This window comes from Perca flavescens, chromosome 9 (assembly GCF_004354835.1).
Source record: "Perca flavescens isolate YP-PL-M2 chromosome 9, PFLA_1.0, whole genome shotgun sequence".
Lineage (NCBI taxonomy): Eukaryota > Metazoa > Chordata > Actinopteri > Perciformes > Percidae > Perca > Perca flavescens.
The window spans coordinates 4,510,097-4,534,560 of NC_041339.1; the positions used below are offsets into that span (position 1 = coordinate 4,510,097).

General features: G+C 42.1%; 1 protein-coding gene across 6 annotated transcripts in view; it reads right to left on the reverse strand.

Moving 5' to 3' along the window:
* Positions 1–1,640: 1,640 nt before the first annotated feature.
* The window catches only part of suco (SUN domain containing ossification factor), a 62,504-nt gene continuing 39,680 nt past the window's right edge, over positions 1,641–24,464 (reverse strand). For 4 of the 6 annotated variants that reach the window (XM_028587424.1, XM_028587421.1, XM_028587425.1 and 1 more), the window contains 17 exons: positions 24,320–24,447; positions 23,944–24,011; positions 23,720–23,827; positions 21,102–21,207; positions 19,808–19,828; positions 19,443–19,498; positions 17,194–17,285; positions 16,775–16,840; positions 15,810–15,893; positions 13,860–13,944; positions 12,323–13,672; positions 12,098–12,185; positions 11,884–11,988; positions 9,283–9,437; positions 8,886–8,977; positions 7,237–7,292; positions 1,641–4,152 (listed from right to left, as the gene is read on the reverse strand). In XM_028587424.1, coding sequence (XP_028443225.1) covers positions 3,598–4,152; positions 7,237–7,292; positions 8,886–8,977; positions 9,283–9,437; positions 11,884–11,988; positions 12,098–12,185; positions 12,323–13,672; positions 13,860–13,944; positions 15,810–15,893; positions 16,775–16,840; positions 17,194–17,285; positions 19,443–19,498; positions 19,808–19,828; positions 21,102–21,207; positions 23,720–23,827; positions 23,944–24,011; positions 24,320–24,447 — 3,215 coding nt within the window. In that variant the 3' untranslated portion in view covers positions 1,641–3,597. The remainder of the gene's footprint in view (positions 4,153–7,236; positions 7,293–8,885; positions 8,978–9,282; positions 9,438–11,883; positions 11,989–12,097; positions 12,186–12,322; positions 13,673–13,859; positions 13,945–15,809; positions 15,894–16,774; positions 16,841–17,193; positions 17,286–19,442; positions 19,499–19,807; positions 19,829–21,101; positions 21,208–23,719; positions 23,828–23,943; positions 24,012–24,319; positions 24,448–24,464) is intronic. The other 2 variants (XM_028587422.1, XM_028587423.1) reach the window with 2 other exon arrangements.

Sequence of the window (24,464 nt, forward strand, 5' to 3'; positions counted from 1 at the left end):
CTCAATGTATTTGACTCTGTAACATTGTTGAAGAATTTCTACAACAATAAAACAATTTGTAAAACATAGAATTTCTCAAATTTTTGGAATAGTTGAACCACTGTAATCATAATAGTAACATTTCCAACAACACATGAAGGCAGCGTAATCATGCCTTACATCAGGGATCTTCAACAGGGGGTCTGGGACCCCCTGGGGGTCCTCAGTGTCACTCCAGCGGGGCCTCCAAATTGTTAATTTCTTTTCAAAAATGAAAAAGTCTTAACATGATTCCAACATATTATTAGCAAATATAAATCCCCACTGATGATAGGCTTACTGGCCAATAGGTAATGTATTAGTAATGGTAATTATTAGGCTATTTGAATAGCTTAGTATTCTATGCAAAAAAAGGTATCTATAAAAGCTTTAGGCTGCCCTAAAAGTTATTGTAGGAGCAGATTAATATGCAACTTCATTTTCTAGAATATATGTAGTAGGGGGTCCCTGATTAGTCTCTCTTTCAGTTAAGGGGTCCTTGGCTTAAAAAACGTTGAAGACCTCTGCCTTACATGCAGACCCAAAGTGCTAAGTTGGCTTTTATTTTATAGCAAGAGCAAAAAGGTTTTCCCATCTCAGCTTTCTAAAGCCTGTTGGTGTGGTTGTACTGAAACTCAATCAGGTGAGGTTAGCAGGACATATCGCATGTCACATCAATGTGCTAATGTTGTTCATGTAAAGCCCTGTGGCAAAATCTTATTTCAATTATACTCCCATGATCAGTTTCAAAGAATCATCCCTTTTATTTAGGTTGGGAGTCGGTCTGTCTTTATGGACTAGGTAGCATTAAGGGTTGATCCAAGATTGACAAACAACGGCTGAATACGAAGACACCCACAATAAAAGACAAAGTGAAAGACAACAAAAAAAGGTTTTATTTAGAAATTCACAGTTTCTAATGGCACTACACGTTTTGTAGTAACTCACTCCTTTCTCAGAAATACTGTGCCACTCTTCAGAATAATCACAGAGAGAAAGAGAGGGATAGAGAGAGAAAGAAAAGATAGCACTTGACATATAAGGTAGAAAAAAAAAAAAAAAAAGGCATGAAGAGTCATACAAAGTGCTCCTAAAATTTCTTGCCGAGGGCATTCTCCTTATTCGCTGTGTTACAGGATAAGCAGTTTCAAAGTAGTCTCTCATAACACAGACACACACGCACGCATACATGAGGTTTACACACGCACACAAACATAAGATCATACACATTCAAGAAGGGTTAAAAAAAAAAATAAAGAAAAAAAACCTCAGGATTTGCTCGGCTTTTGGAACATACAGAATCACATTAATAGTGTTCCAAATTTACCCATCTTTGCTGCGTTCCCTTTATTCAACAATTAATATTAATCTCCTCACAAACCACAAATATCATTCAAGGTGGTGGTGGGGGGGGGGGGCAAACACACAAAGTCAAAGAGCAATGAAAAGTGAATAAAAGACAATAGGGTACAATGAGAGTGATGATGCACAGATCAGCTAGAAAGCAAGCATGTAGAGTCATTGTAGCGTTTCAAGCTCCCAATGGGAACCTGTTAGAGTGGCTAATAAAGCAGCCATATAAAAACTTTTCTTCACAGTCACAATAAGTCGTGCAATGGGGGTGTTAAAGATATGTAAAGAGAAAGAGGAGCTATAGAAGCTGGTCAGGAGAGGTAATGACGCTCTTTTGGGAGAGTAAGAAAAAAAGTTCTCCGTCAGAATGTACCCAAATGCAACCACACAGAGCCAGTCAGAAACTGCATACATAAAGAAAAATATACATTACTTAAAACTACGCCGTTTAAACATTAAACTGAACGTTAACGTAGGTCAGTCATGTAATCATGAACAGGGCGAGTTAAAAATGGGTTGGCTAGTGATCCGACAAAGGTGTTGAAATGAGCACATAGACGGGACAATAATTCACCAACACTCAGACTGACCCTTTCCACTACGTCCTGCCACCCAGCTGCTCTCAACCTAATACAAAAGCAGCAGTGTGAGGATCCCAAGAAGCCTGTAGTTTTCTAAAATCAGTACTTCCTCTTGTTGCTGCTGCAGGATAAATGACTGCTATCATATTGGTCAGATATTTCAGGCAGAGGCAAACAGAGTTAGGGGTTGCCATAATATCAGAACCCAAGCTAAAAAAAAAAAAACACCAAAAAAAAAGAAAAAATGTCAGAGGTCGAGCCATCCACCATGGCCATGTGTCAGTGTGGTCGAGTGGATTTCACTGTAATATTTTATTTATGTAACATACTGTCATGGATAAACTGCTTTGACACTGCAGGATTGGGAGACGGGAAACAAAGTTAAGTTAGAAAAATCTGCAGTCATTTGAATAAATAAATAGATAAATAAAACTGGTCTGTCAGACTAGGCTGCAGGGTGCCAGTAAGTGCGAGAGTGTGTGTGTGTGTGTGTGTGTGAGACGAAGTGTAAACATTCAGTTTTGCACAATGTGCTCCTACGGTACACTGTGCCCTAAACAGCAAACTTATGCATCAATACTTATGTGACAATTCAAACAAACCACACGAGCAATGATAAGAGAGGAGCATGGCTCGGTATTGGATAAAAGAAACATGGCTTGCCTTTAGCCTGTTCGCCCACAGTCACAATATCCCCTGTAATTGGTGTGGGAGAAAGCTCTTTGGGCCCAGCCCAAACTAACCGGGTAGGGACAGTTCACAGAACAATTAATCGTGAATTAGTAGGATCTACAGACTGCTGCAATTGTATTTGTAATATGGGATTAAATGGGACACTAAACTGAAAGGACTGACACATTCGGACATGTAAAAGGCTGTTCTTCATTCAGCTCTGATGGTTGGTTTGTTACAGACTGACCGAGACAGAGGAAGAGAAACCGAGATTCTGGCGTACGATGAAAGTTGAACACTCTGGTCCCATACAAACACATGCAGTCGTGTTAGGATGCAATACAAAGACAGAATGGATAAAATGATGGCAATGAAAGACAGAAGGGGATATAGAAGTAGTTTGTCATGCTCCACAGTTCTCTCGCGACGACACGTTTCATCCAAAAATAGAGCAGCCTTAATACTTCTTGATGCCCACTTAGGTGAAGGAACGTAGACTTGAGGCCAGCACCTCTCCTCACTGTGCTCAGACTGGGGATAAACACTTTTCTGGTGCTCAACTGTCATGGGACAATGTGCTTATCCAATAGAAGGAAAAAAAAAAAAAAAAAAAAAACACATCTTCAATGGATTTGACTTGTAATAATGTTTCACTCCCCACCTCAGCGTCTCTCTCGGTCCACATCAATAATTATTTAAATGTCACATTTCTTTTAGCATTAAAAAGGTTGAGAACAGATATAAAGGCACATAACCGTGAACAGCTCTTTGACAGGAGTGGATAAGGAACTGGATGATGTGGCGCTACTGCTGCCCCAGCCACTTCAGTTCCACGGTGTGCCTGGGTGCTCATGGGAAATGTGGTTCTTTTGGATGCAGTAAGACCTCATCTCCTCATAAGTCTGCTACCATATAGTGTTGGTGTGTGTGTATATATGGTTGTTAATAGAAAGTCATGTAAAAGTAAGAATATTCAGACATGTCCGGTGACTGCTGTCACCCCGATGGTCCCGACGCTGATCTCCTTGTTTCCCTTTATAAGCTGCTGCAGGCTGGGCAGAGAACCCAGGCTCCCCCGCTGCATGGTAGGGAACTGCAGCTCCGTCTGCCGCGACTTCCTCCGCTTCATCGAGCGCTTCTCCTGGCGGGACTTGGCGGGAGACTGATGGAGGGAGAAAGACGGGCCGTGTCCGTTGCACAGGCCGGCGGAGGGGAACACGGGGGAGGGAGGTGGGAGACAGCTTGTGTAGGACTCCTCCGAGTGGGTGGACGAGCTGCAGCTGCTAGTCTCTGAGGGGAACTCCTTGGAGGTGCAAGTGGGCAGGGATGACGCCTCCTCTGCAGAGGGAGGGGGAGGCAGTGGGAGAGAAGGAGGAGGAAGAGGAGGAGGTGATGGTGGTGGTGGCGGCGCAGGGAGGCACGGGTGGAAGCCGTTGCAGTTGAGATCCCCGTTTGTGAGTGGAGCAGAGGGATCGGCTGGCTTCAGAATCTCAACCTTGTCCAACGACTTTGTCTTGCAGCGCTTTTTCTACAGGAAAAACACAAGACAGGAGGAGCGAATGATAGAAAAAATTAAAAAAACCCTTTAGAGAATGTGAAGATACATCTAATAATGTAAAGTCATATTAACCACTTTTGCGCTAGACACTGCGGTCGTACAAATGGATCAAAGAAGAGTGGGAAAGTTTCATAGGGAATGATGGAATATAATGTAGGAGACACAAATATGATCAAAAGGACTTCTCTTAAAAGGGTTTATAACTAGGGAGTCACGAGAATAGGGCTGTGTACTGGCAAGAATCTGGAGATACGATACGTATCACAATACATGGGTCACGATTCAACATATTGCAATATATTTCGATACTGTGCGTAAGGCAATATATTGTTGTTTTTTTTATAATTTTCGAAAAGTTAATTTCTAAAGCTAAGCTAAAGCTAATATTTAAAAAAAAAAAAGACATGATGTGCATAAAAGTCAAAGAAGTTTACTTTAGGTAAACAATTCAGTACACAGAAAATCAAACTGCCAGTTTGGGATTGTGGTTCTCAGGTTCTTAGTGAGCTAATGTTTCTATGCTAAAGTAGGCCAAAGTTCAGCCATAGCTACGTTGTTAGCTTCTAGCTAAAAGTCAGGCACTGCTAGGCACTGGTAAGCAAGGACACTAGTGGTGTGTCTCAGCATAGCCATCTAGCAGTAGGGGGTTTAAACTCAACATAAACGTGAACCAGTCTTACATGAATATTTTATATATTATATAACGTAAACTAAAAAAATTTAATAAAAAAATCTAATTAATTAAAAATAATAACAATAAAAAAAATCAACACCATATGGCAAAATAAAATATTGCCATACTCAAGTGTATTGATTTTTTCTTACACCCCTACACAAGAACCGATACTTCGGTATCAACTCGGTACCAAAATTCTGAAAACGTGCCAGTACTCATTTTTCAGGGTACCAGGGAATGCAATCCTTCCGGACCTGATGGGGGCATTATATACGCCTAACGTTAAAAATGTTCTAGACTGCCGCTATATATGGAGTGAATATTTATTCATAATTCAAATTGAAAGTCCAAAGAGAAAACGAAGCAAGATCAAATTAAAAATAGTATTATTTTAATTAAAAATAGTATTTTACTATGCTACTACGAAAAATCATGCCATAATTAAATGTGAAATGTAAAAGCTTAAATGGAAATACTTAAATTAAAATCTCAAATAGAAAAAGAGAAATCATTTTATTTTACTTCCAAGTCCGACAACATATTGGAGAAAATGTGCAATTGGCCATACATTTTTGTAAAACTGCCCATAATCAAATTGTACACAGTTAATTCTGAGACCGTTTAATGCGAGAAATTAACTGTGTACAGTTTGAATGTGGGCAGTTTTACAAAAATTGATGGCCAATTGCACATTTTCTCCGATATGTTATCGGACTTGGAAGCTCCAGTCTTAGGTGACAGCCAGCTGGCGGTGGCCGGGATCGCTTGCTTACCGGCGGCCAGTAACACTCACAGCAACCACTGTCAGCTGGAAGTCGTTTCAGACCCTCCCACCAGCTGTTGGGCCACGCCTCCTCATTTAAATTGACACCTGTCACTTCTAAATGAAAAGCTTAATGTTAAATTCGAAATCTAAAATGTGAATCTTAAAATGTCAATGTCAAATGTAAAACATAAAATTAAAAAGATAAAATGTGAAAGGCCAAAATAAAATAATTTCTTTTTTCCCTATTTGAGATTTTAATTTAAGTATTTCCATTTAAGCTTTTACATTTCACATTTAATTATGGCATGATTTTTCCTAGTAGAAAAATAATACTATTTTTAATTAAAATAATACTATTTTTAATTTGATCTAGCTTCGTTTTCTCTTTGGACTTTCAATTTGAATTATGAATAAATATTCCCTCCATAGCTATATGCTGAAAAAGAACACCAACCAGCACGGGAAAAACAGGGAATAGCCCCTCCCCTCCCTGTACGGCTTGACCGCATTCAGCCTCTGGCTTTACCGTACATCTACGGCGGCGGCATTCACGACTTCACCTGGAACTCCCAAACCGCAAGGGAGTCCATTTCTCTCTGCCGTTGTCTATCACAACCTCACGTGTGCTCTGATAGCGCTTGTTTTAACGGACCTCTACAACGTCAGTTAACTTTAACCAGCCCGCGGTTCTTTGTGGAAAAACAACAACGGCAGAGAGAAATATAGACGTAACTACTGTAGACATGCTGGCTGTCTGGGAGTTCCGGGTGAACTCATGAAAGACGTTACCGTACGCTGGCTGTGTGGTGATGCCAGGCTTCAAAAGCAACGGGCTGTGGGGTCCAGAAACGGGCTGTGGGGTCCAGAAAATTGACGTTTTCGTTTTTGTAAATCATGCTCTCCTTGCCTCCCTCCACTCCACAAAATAACAGAAAATTTAAACTAAAAGAAAACACTGAAAGAAGAGTGACATGACACTGCCTCCCCCCCATATTTAAATAACGGAATTCATGTTTATTGTAATGTAAAAGTATTATTAATATTTTCTTCCTTTTTTATATCACACACACACACACACACACACACACACACACACACACACACACACACACACACACACACACACACACACACACACACACACACACACTTTAGTATTGTGTACTTTTATTGGTTTTATCGGTACTGAATACTAGATTTTTGGTATCGTGACGTCCCTATTTATAACTGATCAGTGCTGTGCTACAAGTCCACAGTACACCACGCTTTACTTACATCCCCAAATGTTACACAGGATAAGAGTTGTGTGTGATGGGTTTTAAATTTTAGGGACTTGCACTGAAGCCTGTTTTTCAAAATCAGATGACACGCCCCAAAAGTGTCCACATAGAAGTGGTTAACAGGCATTTGGAGTGGGCTGAATCTTAACACTCTTCAGCCGCTCCCTTAACTCGGCTACTCCATTGAGCTCAGAAATCCGTGACTGACGAAGAAGCCTTTGCACTGCTCTAGCACACTTATTGTACAGACAGACTTGAAACTAGAAAAACACAGCACTTAAAAGTAAGGTGGCCGTCACAGCCAACAGCAGCAGTTGGAACAGACACTGTACCTTTTTCTCTGGAGAAAACCTTAGAGGTTCTACAATGTACAAGTCATCTGGACCTACTGGGGAGGGGAGAGAGGGGCCAGGTTAATGATGGAATGGCAAACAGGAATACATACATGTAACAAGCATGAAGTGACCTTGCAAGTAGTTTTATTAAAGATGCAACGGCAAAAATCTATTGAACAATCATGACTTAATGTCTGTACAGAAGATAACAAGTAATTTGACTAAAAGTAGGGTTAAGCCTAAAAAAAATAATCACAGAAAAATGTCTCATTGTATTATCAATTACTACTTGCAAATGTCTATCATGAGTCAGCAAAGCACCATGCTCTATTACAGGGGTGGCGAACCTGTGGCTCTTGAGCCACATGCGGCTCTTTGCCTGCTCCTTTGAGGCTCTTACTGTGTGGCTGGGGGCTGTGTTATTGGTAGATTTTTTTTTTAACTTTTTGAAACATTTCAGATAAGTTAAAAAAAAAAAAGCATTTGAATGATGCATTTGCCAATTATTTTAAAATAAAAAATAATGCAGCAGAGTTTTTTTTTATGGACAGATTCTGCAACCTGAGGAAAAAAAGCGGCCACAGATCACCTTCCTCATTAACCCTTCTACTGCGGATTGTTTTAAAGCCCCTCTAGTGACAAATGAGTGAAAGAGAGGCCACAACAGAGTACAACCAGACCTAAAAAGGATTGTGGATAACAAAGACTGTCAGGTTTCCCACTGAGTCAATCTAAGTAAGAAAAAAAAAACCTATGAAAACTGCTATGTATTATGACTTTCATTAGATCTGGAAGTCACTGTTGTAATATGGACGTGCATGTGTTGTGTGGCTTTTTGCTATGGTGCGTGTTTTTTTGTGGCTCTTTATGCTGAACTGGTTGGCCACCCCTGCTCTATTATTACACTCCTTAAGCCAGCATGTGGGCAAAAGCTGGCAATGACAGCCTTCAGTCTCAAGGGCAGGCACACACACACACACACACACACACACACACACACACACACACACACACACACACACACACACACACACACACACACACACACACACACACACACACACACACACACACACACACACACACACACACACACACACACACACACACACACACACACACACACACACACACACACACACACACACACACACACTTAAGGGATAATGAACAGCAGGGGGAGTTTTAGGTTTCATGAGTCAAAGACTTTATTCTTTCATTGCTTGCATCAGCCTCTCCCTGTGGGCTTGTGTTGCTCGAGGTACTGGCAACACCAGGGATAGCAGCCACTAAGCATGGCAACAAGTGTGAGAGAGCAGAGAAATAGCCCGAATGAGATTTGGAAAGACCGAAAGAATGAAGAAAGATTAGGATAGTACTTGGGATGTGGACAGTTGTGCAGTGAGAGCTGCAGCAGTCTCACGCAACTAGCCTGAAAAGGTCTACAGTAGCGAGAATATGATATTTGCAATGAGCTATGACTGTAGCATCAAGCCTCAATGTTGCTTATGTTTCAATGACAAAAAAAAAAAAAAAAGAGAGAGAAACAACAGAAAAACAGAGAGGAGAGGGCAGGTTTGAGGAGAGACTCGAGTACAGCGTGTGTACGTGTGTGTGTTTGTGTGTTTAGGAGAGGGGGCTCTTACCTTCTGTAGAGGACAAGTGGAATGACTTGGAGCGAACAAGTGGACAGGCGACCCTGCGCTTTAGGCTCATGTCGTCATAGGAGGAGAAGCATCTGACAAGAAAAATTTGGTTTGACATTTGTGTTGTTTACATTGTCACTCCTCCAGCGTCCTACGGTTAGTGGCAGGACCGGAGTGACAGCCTTAGGCAAGCAGATCACAAGTGAAGTAAGGAAGTGATGCAATATGTTCTATTCAAAAACAGCAGCATATGACTGGGTGTAAGGGATCACGATGACAGATCTGAGAATGGTAGAACAATACTATTATAAATAACACTGTGAATTAGAAGCCAAGCCTACAGAAGACAGAAATGTCCCATTTATATGTAGCGGGAGTGTGTGTGTGTGTGACAGACCTCTTGGGGCTGGGGTAGTGGTTGCTCTTGATAAGGGCAGCAGCGTTGGTGTTGGGAGTGGGAGAGGAGCTGCGGCAGCACTGCAGACACAGCAGGAGGCCCAGAGACAGACACAGAACCAGAGAGACCACCAGGTAGCTCTGACGGTCAGATACCTGCAGAGGAAATGTCCAACAGTGAAATGTTGTACAAGTCTGAAAATTACATCCATTTAAAACATCACACTTTTGAACACATGCATATTAATGCCTTTCTTCACATTAAGATGTATGTATGTATGACTTAAATATTAAATTAGTTAGTTAGTAGCAGATTGTTTATTTTACACAGAGTCCTAAAGTGAGGTCTTACTGCAAAGAACTAGAATCAAAACTGGTTACAGGCCACAGTACCATTCATAGGATATGTATGTATGTATGTATGTATGTATGTATGTATGTATGTATGTATGTATGTATGTGAATGCACTTGAGCGTTCATTCTTGACCTTTGGAACTGTAGTTTGCCTAAAAACAAACAAAGCATACCTCAAGGTCAACTTACTAGGTTTTTCAGGAATTAATTCTTCTTTTCACTATCACTCAAATTAATCAGTGAGTTCATGTTTACCAATAACCTGAGATTTTCTCTTCAAAAAGGTCCCATGGCATGAAAAAAATGTATGAGGTTTTTTTAACATTAATATGCGTTCTCCCAGCCTGCCTCTGGTCCCCCAGTGGCTAGAAATGGCGATAGGTGTAAACCGAGCCCTGGGTATCCTGCTCTGCCTTTGAGAAAATGAAAGCTCAGATGGGCCGATCTGGAATCGTCTCCTTATGAGGTCATAAGGAGGAAGGTTACCTCCCCTTTCTCTGCTTTGCCCGCCCCACCCTCCACCTTGCCCCCCCCCTTCTCCTCTTCAATAGCTACAGACACAGAAATGGCACATACTAAGGAACGCTCATTGTGGGACTGGCTCTAGTGGCTGTAATTCTGCATCAAGGCTGAATTTCGGGAGAGAGACTTCAGATACAGTATTAGGGGACCACTAAGGTCTATATAAAAGAGACTTCAGATACAGTATTAGGGGACCACTAAGGCCTATATGAAAGAGACTTCAGATACAGTATTAGGGGACCACTAAGGTCTATATAAAAAAGACTTCAGATACAGTATTAGGGGACCACTAAGGTCTATATAAAAGAGACTTCAGATACAGTATTAGGGGAACACTAAGGTCTATATAAAAGCATCCAAAGAGCACCATGTCATGGGACATAGCTGCCAACACCCCCGTTTTCCCTGGGTTTCTCCTGTATTTTTTTAGCCCTATCTCCCGGACCCCTCCCGGGAAACTCCCGTAATTTGCATGGCCCAAACTCTTTTATAAATAATCAGACCAATAGGTTTGTCTAATGTTGACCAGTTGCCAGATCTCGTATGAAACGCATCCTATTCACACAATACACACCTATACAATTTTCAATCTGTTTGTCACCTCAACCTGGCAACCTATAACCCAGTTGCGCAGTTGATCTCTGCGCAAGCTTCGCGGAAAGTTCAGACCCGAAAGCGAGCAGATAAAAATGGCAGGTGAAGGTAGTGTTCCGGCAGAGAAATAAAAATATAGCTGTAAATTTCAACAGTGTTGGGCGCAACAATTGACATGCATCTTACCTAGTCATATCGACAACCTCCACGCTTTTTGTAAGGTGTGTTGCATTGATTTTAATGTAGCGCACGGTGAAGAAAATGACATTACCCAGCACATTAAAACACAGCGGCAACATCGCGCTGAAGAAGCACATAAGGGCACACAGGCGATTTTTTCCTTCATCATGAAAGAACAGACAGACGCAGAAAACGTGAAGCAAGCTGAACTCAAGATTGCAATGTTGGTAGCACAGACTTACAGTACACTTAACAGTAAACAACCCCCCCCACCTCCCCCAGGTCAGGTCGCCATGCCCCAGATGTTGCAATCTCCCGGATTTTCAAAACCAAATGTTGGCAGGTATGTCATGGGACCTTTAAAGAATCAGCTTTAATCTCTCTCCCGACTTCTTCTTCACTTGTAATGGTAGACAGGGTATTCAGACATACTACAATGTAGTAAAAGTTTTATAATTAGTCCATGTTCTTTCAACTATCATCTTTTCAGCATTTCCCTCACAAATGTGCTGTGCAGCCCCATTTCATGTGGTCTGCTCCATGTCAGTAAGACATAAAACTCATTGCTGCATTCCAAGCTGAAAACCTAACACGTTTCTGACTTTTGTTGGTTTGTGTTTGGCGTGGGTAGAGCTTAAACTCTCAAAACGAATATGATAAACTGATAAAAAAAAAATATGAACAAAATTGGAAAGAAGGTGCTATCCTTGGAGTAGAGCACCACTCAAAATTGTGCTGAGCGCTGCGCTCAAAGTTCAAATGATTTCAACTTTGACCTCGTTGCTGCTGACCTTTCGTAGCGCAACCAAAGCCAAAAGCAATGATGACCTGCGCAGCGCTTTGCCTCTGTGGCTGCAATATCTCTAAGCCCTACCCCTCTGATCATGTGTAGGTGGCTTGAGCAATATGTTCGCAGCAGGCAATACAATAGATACAGGTATGGTACGTTACCTCTCTCTGCAGCTGGCTGACAGTAGCGGTAAGATTAAGCATCAGTTTAGTGACGTTCTCCAGCTGGCTCTGCAGAACCTGGATGGAATCTGTTTGCTTCTGGTCCTGAAAAGCAGTGGAAAAAAAAGTTACTCATACTATCAGACAAACACACGCAACTACTTTCTGTTATGCTTCTACTTCTCTTGCTCGTATTGCCTTTGTGTAAACTGACCTGCTCCTCAGCAATGCGGGAGGTGTTCTGCAGTTTGATAATGGTCTTATTGAACGCTCTCTGCATCTCTTCCATCTGTTTACGGTATCTGAGCAACACAAATGCGAAAATTACATCCTGTAAGGAACCCTTCCATAGTTTGGAATTCATGGTATGACAGCACTGGTCATATAAATCTAAAATGGAATCCAAAACATAAACTTGAAAGAAGGGCTATTGGTTTACCTCTGGCTGAGCTCCTCCAGGTATCTGCTGGACAGACTCATGTTCATCTCCAGGGCTTTGATCCGGTTGTTTAGCCTCATGAACACGCTCTCCTTCTGGCTGGAGCCGTGCACCGCTCCCCCATTCAACATGCTGTTCCCGATCATCGCTCCACCATTATAATCTCCTCCATTCTGCAGCTCTGCGTAGAAGTCTGTAGCCGTCCGGTGGACATTGCCATTTCCAATAGTGCTCAACAGGTCTTCGTCCACGGTGTCTTCTCCGGTGAGAGTGAGCGAGTCCCCCTGCTCCCCGTGAGTCTGAGAAGTCTGGACGTTGTGTCTCTGCGAGTCCCCACTGTCTGCGCCTGCCTTTACTTCGTCTGTATCAGTCAGTGGAGGGGGAGCTGGCAGTTCAGTGGGTGGGGGGATAAGATCTTCAGGCCTCGATGCAGTGGGAAGAGGCTGAACAGGCTGCTCCTTGACAGGGGGGATCGCAATACCTGGAGAGGCTGTCTCGGAGGCCAAAGGCTGTGGGAGCGAGCTCACAGTAAGGGTGGGGGTGGCGCTGCTGGCCTGTTGCGTCTCTGGGATAGTGGCAGCTTGGAGGGGTGGAGTGGGGACTGGGTCGAGGGCTGCGTCTTTGATGGGAGGAAGCAGATTCTCCTCATGGGAGGGGGTAGGCACTGTCAAGGAGCTAGGGGTGTCTGAGAAACTGTGAGGGGGGATAGTGGCTGTTCTACTAGGCTCTAGGACGAGCTTGAGCTCTGGAGTGTGTGCTTCAGGGGTGTGAGTGTTAGGATGTGTGGTGTGCATCTCACCCAAGACATTCCCCTCATGGCCCTTAACAGGCACCTCAGGCTCTGGAGCTTTTTCTGTGAGGGGAAGAGCTTCTTGGACAGGTGTGGGATCAGGGGCAGGGATCAGCGGAGGTGTGTTTGTGAGGGAAGGGGTGTTTGCATCAGGGTGCGTTTGTGTTTGAGTTCTCTGCTGCCTCCGCCTAAGGTTGCGGAGTCTTTCCTTGGCGAGCCTGGCGGAGCACCAGCGATGGAGGAGCTCCTGCAGGGTGGCCATGCAGGACAGAGACAGGGAAGAGAAGGAGGAGAAAGGACAGTAGGTCTGGCTCTCCCACTGGTTCCTGTCTGCCTCCCTCCTCGTCGCCTCCTCTCTCTTCTCTTCCTCCTCCTCTCCCTCCTCCTCCATCAGGGTGACAGTAGACTGTCTGGGCTCTTCGTCCTCCTCCTCTTCTACCAGAGTGACAATCTGTCTGTCCTCCTGGGAGTCTGGTGGTGAGGGGGAAGGTGTGGAAGAGTCACTGGAGACATTAGAGTCCTCCTGGGTTGCTGTGTGTTCTGGCTCTGCGGGCTCAAGTCTGGAAGAAAGACACCGATACAAATTTAGAAGCATTATAACAGAGCTGTTGTGTCTGTTGGAGGATTATAGAAGAAAGGTGACGTAAAACACCAAATTTAGTTGTATTCTAGCTGAATTCATCCTTCTGTGACATATATAAATCACTTTACATTCATAATGGTTTATTTGTCTTTAATTGGTCTTACTCTGCAGAGTCCTTTGGTGTTTCAGCTGGTGTAGGTGAAACTTCTGTGCTGTCCTTCTTTTCATCCTGCTCTGATGTCATATTACCTAGCATTTTCAAATACACACAACAGTTAAACTCTGAACAGGTTGCTGTTTAAGAGTACACAAAACCATATAACTCGGCAGTGGCAGCTTTTTCCCCAATGAAGGTGGAAAAGTGTAGGAGGCAAAGTGTAGAACAGAGACCCTTTACTGGTTTCTGGCAAGCCCATGTTTGGGCAAGTCAGAAATACTGTGAACCAGTCTAGTCCAGTTAGAACTGATCTCTCTCCCACACTCTCACTCTTCCCTGCCTACTCTGCGGGTGAAAATGGAAATCAGAACTAAACTGTAGAGAGTTTCTCCTATGACAATAAATGGTAGGCTGACTTTGTGGAATCCAATTTCAATAAAAAGGAAACTTAATTTTTGTGGCAGCTCATAATTTACAAATTATATAACTCTTGGAACGAGTGCTCTAGCTTTTACAAAGCTGGTCTTCCCGGAAGAATTAGGTTTTATTTTAGAGAGAAACGCAAATCTAAAAAGAAATTGTATAGGAGCATAAGCAAAACAAACTAGGTGAAATTGTGTCAGATGGAGTTTTCCCTTTAACTCGATGCCCCAGGGGAAAAGCCGAGTAAGAGAGTCGTTTTGGCAAGGAGCAAGCTTGGCGTCATAGGCCCCCCTCAGTCTTAATTCATCTCTGCTCCTCTACCAAGAAGTAAAAAACACAGAGAGCCAAAGTTCTGCTGACAGGCTGATTGAGACCTCCTGCCAACAGCCAAATAAACATCTGGCTCTCCCAACTCACATACACACATCAACAGTCAAGGCTGTGCATTTGCTCGCACTTTAGAGGAGGAAATAAAGTGACCCAGTTTTAGCAGCAGTTAATGTAATCAATATGTTGGAAGACCGGCATGCCGGCTGTTAGAGACGGGGAGAAAACAGGCAGCTGAACAGTGCGAGTACGAGCAGAGTGCAGGAAAAGCGTAACGGAGAAAATAGGGGCAGTTTGAACATTTCTGTGGAATAATTGTTATGCTATTTTTAAAAAGGTCTTTCTGAAGAATAATAGTCTGGTGTTCTGCAATATTTTCAAGAAAAGTATTTATGTAGTTGTAAGGAATGATTATGTATCCTCTCTTCTGTTCAGACACTGTGTGGAGGGGTTGTCAGGGGACATGTGACACAACGATGTTGCGTCTACGGAAGAAGCAGAAACAGCAGCAGCTCTGGGATCTTTGTTTATTTGCAAAATGTGTTTCAATCGGCTTTTATTGCAATTTCTTTGCGAATTGATAAACTAACCTTTTCACCTCAAGTGTAAAGTGTCAGATTCCATGTGAAAAAACAAAGCGTTCATAAAAATTGATGAAATAAAAACAAACTTTATACTAGCTGCTGATCAGAAGTGACAGTGAAACGATCACTAGTGCTCTTAAAGACGTAGTGGCATCCAAACTGGATGGGTGACTCATGCTTCTCGCATCTTTACGAGAGCATTTTTTCGCGAGCTGATCCGGAAACAATCAGTGGTTTTACACGGATAAACCAATTTCACTTTGTATTGCCCTGTGACAAGGTGTGGTTGCTCAAAGAGAATAAAAGCAAAGACATGCCAGTCATAATGTTGGGCTCTGTTATGGTGTATCAAGCATCTCTGAAATCAGTAAATGTGTAAAAGGCTTGCAGAACGGCTTTTACTTTTACATTTTCACTTTAATGAACTCAGCATGTTGCAATTTCTCCTCAAATTTACAGTTTAGGAATTAATATATTTCAGCTTTCAAAAGATATTATTTTAAATCAGTTCTGTGCTAACAAGTCAAAATGGTGCAAGATATTGTATTAAGTTGCAGCATCCCACAAACACCGCAGCATGAAAAAAAGGAACAGGAAGCACTGAGTGTATGAGGGATAAGTACCTCCCGTTTCTGTTCCACCCTCCAGCTCTGGCTTTCCGCCCAGCACATTAGCAGCAATGTTGTTTACCATGTTTAGGATGGCATCTAGAAGAAAAAGAAAATACACACACACACACACACACACACACACACACACACACACAATAGTTATTTTGAAAAGCAGGAGGTTTCCGGTGAATACGTTGACTGGCAACAGCTTGTGGCCAAACGTGTCAATTAAACCACAGGCCTCCTTTTTCTCTTAATCTCCTCTCTCTGACGCTGCTATTCTAAACTGCTTCAACATTATTACCCTAATTTTTCTGTCTTGAACTTTTTTCAAACATTTCCTTCAGTTCCCATTCTGCCTTGGTCAGTTCCCCTCCGAGCCTGCCAGTCTAGAGAAAGAAATTTGGTCTGCTGTTGTTCATGGTTTCGTGGTTTAAGGCCAGAGGGTTTGTGTGTACAGCATTTGTGTGTGTGGGGGGGATGCACCAGTCCTCCCTTTGCTAAATCAGGAGACAGAGGGGCACTAGTGTGCTTCTGCATGTGTGGTTCATGTGTGGTTAAAAAAAAAAAAAAAGTGTAGTGGAAGCTGAAAAATGCCTGCAACTCAAACCCAAGTCTACATCTATGTGTGATACTGAGTAGGTTAAGATACTGAAATTCATTCAACACTGCCCTATAAATCCATAACTAACTGTTTTTTGTGTGTGTTTTTCTTTTTTAAAGATTATGCTTTTGGGGCTTTTTTTCTCTTTATTTCAGAGTGACAGCGAATAGACAGGAAGGGTGGGAGAGAGATGGGGGACAAAGGGCTGCAGGTCGAATTCGAACCCGGGCCGCTGCAAAGGCCTCAGCCTACATGGGGCGCACGCTCCTACTGGGTGAGCTAGAGGTCGCCCCCTCCGCCCACGCTGTTGACATCAACCATGTTGTTGTAGCATATTTTCTGTACATTAGTCTTTGTATATGCATATACATACTGGTTGCTGAGCCAAGCAGGTTTTTAGAGGCCTTGTCCTCTGAGGGATGGTAGCCTGTTGGATAGTCTGAAAAAAAAAAAAAAAAAGACATACTGCAGGTTATATCCACATCAAAATACATGACTCCACTTAAAAATTCATGCAATAAAAATTAATAACATTAAACCGTAAATACATGTTTTGTGTTTTTATGGAATTTGACAATAAATCACAAAACATTGCAATAATTGAGTCAATAAAGCTTTGCTGCAAAAGGCCAGCTGATGTAAATAGTTAACTCCAGCCCACGTTACTTAGTGACTAAGTTGGAGAGCAAGAATGTAACTTGACTCTCTTATCAGGGTCCTTTGTAGCCCAGTAATTTGCAGTGAAATCCTTTAACAATTCCCATTCAAAGACATACCAGGTCACCATCTTACCATAGTCTTCATCTAAATACTCCAGTCTCTCTGATGGATACTGGGAATCTGCTATCTCCTCATACTCCTCCACCATGCTGGTACCAAACACCCTACACAAACGCACATACAGTGTTACATAACCAAACATACCTACAGAAAAGGTTAAAAGTTATTACTACACAGAAAAGGTGGCTATTTTTAAGGAGAAAGGCAGCTTTTTAAAGCATGGCGCTCAGCTCAAAAATGTAAGAATGGCAATACAAGTAACTTCACTGTTTTACAGCCCCTTTACACCCCAATAGCAGTTCCTTTAGAACAAGCCCCTGATGACCCTGCTGATCTGGGACAGACATGTACAGTATGTACAGTACATGTGCCTTTGTGAGATAAACTGTGTGTACAAGAGAGGGCTTGAACTTTGGAGTAAATCTTAATAGGTGAACAGGTGAAACACATTGACTAGTAACTATAAGGGGTGGAAGTAACAAAAATACATGTGAATTGAAAAATAGAGCCAATAGTTTGCCATTTGATTTGAAATTTGTGTTGCTGTGTTACGGTCTAGCATTCATCATTCACAACACCCACCTAACATTTATTGTTTAGGGCAGAAGTAAATAAAATGTCAAACATCTGCATTCACATGCATTTTGGACATTCATTTTTGTTACTTCCACCCCTCATAATTAACCTTAACAGTGTAGCAACCTCAATAACCATATTCTTGATTTGATGAGTGCATACAGCAAACACCCACTAAAAGAGCCAGAGAATACGAGAGTGGTCAAAAGATCAAGTCCATTTCTTGTATAAATCGAATAGTGAAAATGCAGCATAGTTCCAGGAATTACGGTACAATAAAGTGTAAACTGATACACTGGAGCTTCTTCGGGATAAAAAACAAACAAACATTGTGTGCAGTACATTTTAGCCAGTGTAAACTCAAATGACTTGTTGAAAAGCGGTTCTGGCTGACTCAAGCAGTTATTATGGTTCTTAAGTACAGATGCATACAGTTTCCTGTTCTCGGCCAGTGTTTCTACTTCCTTAAGGAAGAGCAGTAACCTTAATGGTTCCTCCCAGGCTAAGCTGCAGTGGAACTCAACTTCAGGTGTTTGAAGTGTGTAAGATCTTTAATGTTGTATTATTTAAAAGGTGCTCTAAGGAGATGTCACACGTTTTTTTTAGGCTACAACATTTTTTGTCACATACAGCAAACATCTCCTCACTATCCGCTAGCTGCCTGTCCCCTGAACACACTGAAGAAAAAAAAAAAAAAAACATGGTCTCTGTAGACAGCCCAGGCTCCACAAACGGCAACAAAAACAAACTGCGCCAACCTGCCCCACGAAACGTAACAAACAGTGTTACAGCCAATAACCGACAAGAAGGAGCTGGCTGAGCCATCACCGCAGCAGCGTTAGCACGTAGGCTACTTCCACAATGCGCGTTCATGACTGTTTCAGGAATCACGGAAGGGGACGGGATGAGGAGGAGGGAGAGGCAAGCTAGCCTCTGTTTGGTTTGACAATACTTCAAACATCAACTAGGGATCAACCGATATGGATTTTTTAGTACCAATACCGATTTATTTTCCATCAGCCTTAGCCGATGACCGATACGGGCTGCCGATTTTCTTGAGCCGATATTTGGAGCCGATACTGCTTTTGCTCCCTCAATTTACATCATAAAAATGTAAACCCTGCCCTAACCCTAACCCCAACCCCACACTGGATTTATGAGTGACACTTCGGCATCATCTTACATTCATATCACCCAAGTTATGTGTGCAATGTGCATCATATGGATGGGTGCAGCAACACAGAGCTGCCTGTGGACGCCTGTCTGTAAATAATGCCTGGAAAAAACTATCGGCAAACGCAACAGCCGCATATTGGCCAATGCACGTAAAAACGCATATATCGGCCGGCCGATAAAATCGGTCTATCACTAACGTCAACAAGAAGTAACGTCACCCAACATTGCTTAGAGCACCTTTCAAAGATTATTTTTTGGGGCATTTTAGGCCTTTAATTATAGGACAGCTGAAGAAGTGAAAGGGGAGAGAGAGGGGGAATGACATGCAGCAAAGGCCCGCAGGCCGGAATCAAACCCGGGTCCGCTGCGTCGAGGTGTAAACCTCTACACATGGCCGCCTGCTCTACCAACTGAGCTATCTGGGCGCCCATGCTTAGAGCACCTTTCAAATCAGAAAGAGAAGTCTTAGAATATAAAAGGGAATTGGGATAAGCCATTTGCCATCTTACCTGATTAGACTGAGCGGACAGAAGTGTTCTGAACCAAAGTGGGAGAGGAGTTCAACCTAAAAAAAGGAAAATGGATAAACTCTTTAAATTAAAAATATCATCCACAATAGTACCAATGCCAATAATACGTGTATTAGTATGTGTGCCCACTCCATAAACCCATAATCCACCAATTATGTGCAAATAAATACTAGAATTGCCAAGCGTTGACAATATGGTTTATGTGCATGTTCTACTTGTTTACCATCTTTCGCATGCATTAAAGATGATGCTCTGCCAAAGCTCACCCATTACAGTGTATGACCATTGCAAAAGTGCGTTTAAGGGCGCATCATAACCTCTGACAGAGAGAGAAGAGTGCTAACCTTTATGTACTTGATGAACATCTGATGCAAGAGAAAGACAGAAGGAGAGAGGAAATAAAACAGAGAGAAAGAAATCAGTAAAGACTGATTCAAGCTACAAGCAAGTCCAGCATTTGCTTACAGCCTGGCTCTCTCATAAGACAAAACACACTGCTGGAACACGCTGGCTCATTGTTGTAGAACAGTCCACAGGCAAGATACTGAAAGCAGTAAGAAAGGAGCACAAGCAAGACACAGGGACAGACAGAGACAAGCTCAGGACAGATGTGAAACATCAGAACGAGACGTAACCGTTTTTAGCTGCTTCGATCAGTGTGGTAACCAAATCAGATAACCTTCAAACTTTTTAGACAAAGAATCAGTTTATGCAATAAAACTAAAATGAAATGAATCACAGTAAGCACCCACACTAACACCCACTCTCGCCACATATAAAGCATAATCATCCGAGCATTAACCGACTGTTTAACAGGTCTGCACAGTGAATATTTAGTGAGCAACATTGTGGGTAGAAGTGTGAGGGGAGAGACGGCTCAGAAAAAGCACAGAAACAGATATTAATTACACCAACAATTATTTTCGGGTGGAATTGTGGATGGAGAGATGCAGGAAGAAAAATATCAAACGTTAAAAAGTCCATCTAATAGCGCAAACGACTGTAAGTGAGTAGAACAGAAGGCAAACAATAAGTGACATTTTTTAAAGTTAAAGTCAATCCAAACGTCTCACACTGATGATTCAATTTACTGACTGTCAGCAGCATTTGGCACAAACTACAACAGACTTGGAGGAGTTGTTACACCCCAATATAAATCAACCCAATAGTTATGTGTATCTGCCCTTTAGTTCTTACAAGTGAAACTCTGTCATGGACACACATGCCCTCACAGTCACACAGAGTCACATTTCTTCATTAAGTCAAAGGAGGGGTTACATCTAGCGCTGATGGCACGGCTAACTTACCATGAAGTCATAAGAGGGTCCCCTGAGCTTTAAATACAGCTTTAACCCACGTACTGTATATGAATGAATGTGTGTGTGTATTCATCGACTAGGAGCTGGAATTTTCCAAAGAATGAATAAATTCATTGTTTAATGCTCTTCTCCTCGAGACATAAGTGTACCGTTATAGCAAGAGAAAGAAAAAAGCAGTAATAATAACAAACTATTTCTATAGCACTTTTCTCAATAGGGTTACAAAATGCTTTCCAGGAAAAGGAGCAGATAAAACAGCAGAAAAAAACCCAACAACAACACAACCAACAACAATGAAGTAGGATACAAAAAGCAGTACCTTCACATATTTAGCATATAGCTGTTCATCCAGTGGAAAGCTTTGGACAATGCGCTCATCACGGGCATGGAAAGTACCTAGCTTTACCCACTTGTTGGTAGGATATCTGCAGACAGAACAAGAGAAAAGTAAGTTGCACGTATGTGAGAGCTACAGTGTGCTCAAAACACAATCTGACATGTCCTCAAAAGGCATGGTGCAAATGCCACGGTACTCCGTGTGACCGTCCTTCCACGCCAAAGGGTGGAATTTTTTGGAGTTGTGGTGCGAGATGATGGAAATAAATCCTGACGGTGAAATCCAAAGCACAGATAACACCAGCTCTGGCAGCAATTAAGTTAGAGCTGCTAATACAGTACAGAGAAGATGATTTTAATCAGGAAATTTTAAATTGCATTTATGCCTGATAAGAGGCACAAAGGCACTCTTTATAAGATGCCCCCACAACTGGCATTTTAGCTAACTGGGAGCTCTGGATGTAGCTGCAGCAACTCCAGTTCGCTAGCACTGATTTTCGTAGTTTTTTTTCCTATCAACAGTACTGGGAGACATACTGTATAGCGATCAAGATTCAAGTAAAAAATGTATCCGGAGATCTCATTTAAATAGTCAGTGATCATAGTCATCCATACTGACATCATGCAGGAAAATAAAGCAAAGGACTTTCACTTAATGTGAAGTTGTAGTTCTTGTTCGAGAGGAAGGCACACTGAGGGCACAGTGTGAGGAATTACTTATGCCAAAAAAGCTGTAGAGTGACAACATGTTGCACACGCAGTTAATGCCACAGCCTCAGAGGTCGGACCATGGCCCAAATTGAAAATAAATGGTCTGATATTAAAGTTGATGCAAATAAAAAAACGCCTAGCACTACACAGAGAAAGTGTTTCTGCCACGGGACGCCGGAGCTGACCCCTCTTGAAGTGGGACAGGTCTCGGCACGACACCGGCACGCTGTGGTTTCTCAGAGTGCTCCTCTGTAACGCTGGGCCCAAAACAGCACAGAGATCCAACAGGACAGATCCAGGCAGTCGGAACCTGCTCTGAGGCCACTCGTCCTCATTTGCCAGCAAGTCTTCTTGCTGTCTGTCTCCATTTGCTACATCTTCCAACCGTGCAAAGCCAGCCATTGTGTGTCATTACACGTGGCATGCCTTTACCCATTCATTGGATTGTATCTGAAAAGCTAAAGGGGTCGGAATTAATCTAATTGTGACAAATAGTTCTGAGCAAGGAGCATGTAATTAGTAATACTAATTACAGTGATTAGATTTGCACCTTTCACAATGGTTAAAGAATATACTTTATCTTCATTTGAATTTACAAAGCATCTTGTTTTCTTTTGTCTGTTTTTCACTGCAGATGGATCAAACAGGTGTTTGTGTAGGATGTTAATTGTAAGAATGGCTTTGTGAATGCCTCATATCATCAATAACGGGAATATTTCAATTTGTTTTACACAATGGTCTCAGGTTTCACGTTTCGTACATCAGCCGTCGGTGTTTCTCATTTCACCAGTTTCTGTGCGTACGCCTGGCTCAGAGTGTCCGTGGAGTAGCGCACATTTTCCCGTCAAGTTTGCTTTTTATAAGTCCCAATTCTTGTGTAGAGAGCGGCTTACGTCTTCTTTTGTGCGTACGCCACGTTTATAAATGAGGCCCCTGGTCCTGATGGGTTTATATGGTGCTGGTTGAGGAGGCAGCGAGCCAGCTAGTTTCATGATGTCCTAAAATGAGTGACCCCTCATTGAAAATTTTCTCCCACCCATCATATTCAAAAATAAATATACTAAAAAAGCATTAGCAACAATAAAATAATTGATAAAATGTCATTTATGCCATTATATAAGACCTGGCATTTCAAAGGCTACATGTTGTGCATTTTATATTTTGTATAGATATTATGACTTTCACATTGAACCAATTGCGTTAGAAGTGTCAATTCCATGTGCAGTCATGATTCCGGGTAAGAAATATGATAATTGCAGGTTTCTGTAAATGCTAAACTTGATAACCACTACTCATTCCTATCTATATTTCCTGAAAGAGTTCAAACACCTAGAAGCTACATCCTCCTGGTTCTATTCTTCATATATCTTTATAATTTATTATTATTATGTTGGTCTATTCTGTACATACAAGATATTTTGCATGTATGTCTATCGAGGGGGATTCCTTAGGTTTCTTCAATTTTTCACCATTTAAGATTTTTTTAGTGAGTTTTTCCATATCCAAATCAAGGGTCTAAAGACCGAGGGTGTCGTAGGCTGTACAGATTGGAAAGCCCCTTGATGCAAATTTGTAAAAAAAAATGCTATTGACCCGACTTAAAATCACAGGTACCAGCTGTTTTCTTCTGCCTTTTCTTCAATAAACCGTGCCAACACATGCAATAATCCCTCCTCCCCATTTACTCAATTGTTAATTAACTGCAGATGATGATGCACTGTGACTGACAGCAAATAATTGGACTGGAGGCCAGCGCATACTGCGGCACAGCCCAATTCTCACACACCAACCGCATGCCTTTGAGAAAATGTCAATCAATTGTAATACTGCCTGAAAAATATATTTATTTATAGGGACTGTGTGGACATACAAGAAACAAAGTGAGTATACCTGTCGCTGATGGAAACTAAAAAGTCTTTAGGCGTTGATGAGAAGAGCTCAAAGTTAGCAATGTCCAGCTGCTTGACTTGAATAGGCTCACAGAGCTCTATCACAAACCTGCAGAGTAGTAAAAAGAGAATGTTGATTAAAAGATAAACTCATATGAAACTTGCCGAGCTAAAATCAGGCTCTGTTACGGACTCTGTACCAGTTGTGTGTGCCAGTGCGCTCACCAGATTTTGTTGCTGCACGGATTTAGCATGTAAAGGTCCATGTTCTCCATGAGAATAGCTGAAGTGCTCTGAATACGAGACAGAATAATGAGAGGGAGCCAATTAGCATCCACCATCATCAAAAGTTTTTGATTTTATTAATTGACCTGTTTTTAACAGCCAAACGCAGTGAACATTGTTTCATGTAAGACTAAACATCTGTCACAGGTTAAGCTTTAATTCATATCATAAATGTTAAATAGACTAAAGAGATGTTAAAGCAGGTTTTATCATCCTGCTGATACAACATGACAATACAACGGTCTGTATCCTTAGCTGTGTGACTTTTATGTGTTTGTGTGTAGGCAACCGGGGACAGAGGCGATGTGTGTGTAACCTTGGCCTCGTTGTTGGCAGATAGTATCTTGGCGCCACACTCCACAGAGGCATAGTTATTCTTGAAGTTTTTCTGGACCTTCTTCACTAGATGGGGGGTGCCGCTAGTTGAGGTATGGAGAGACTGACCTGGAAAGAGGGCGTGT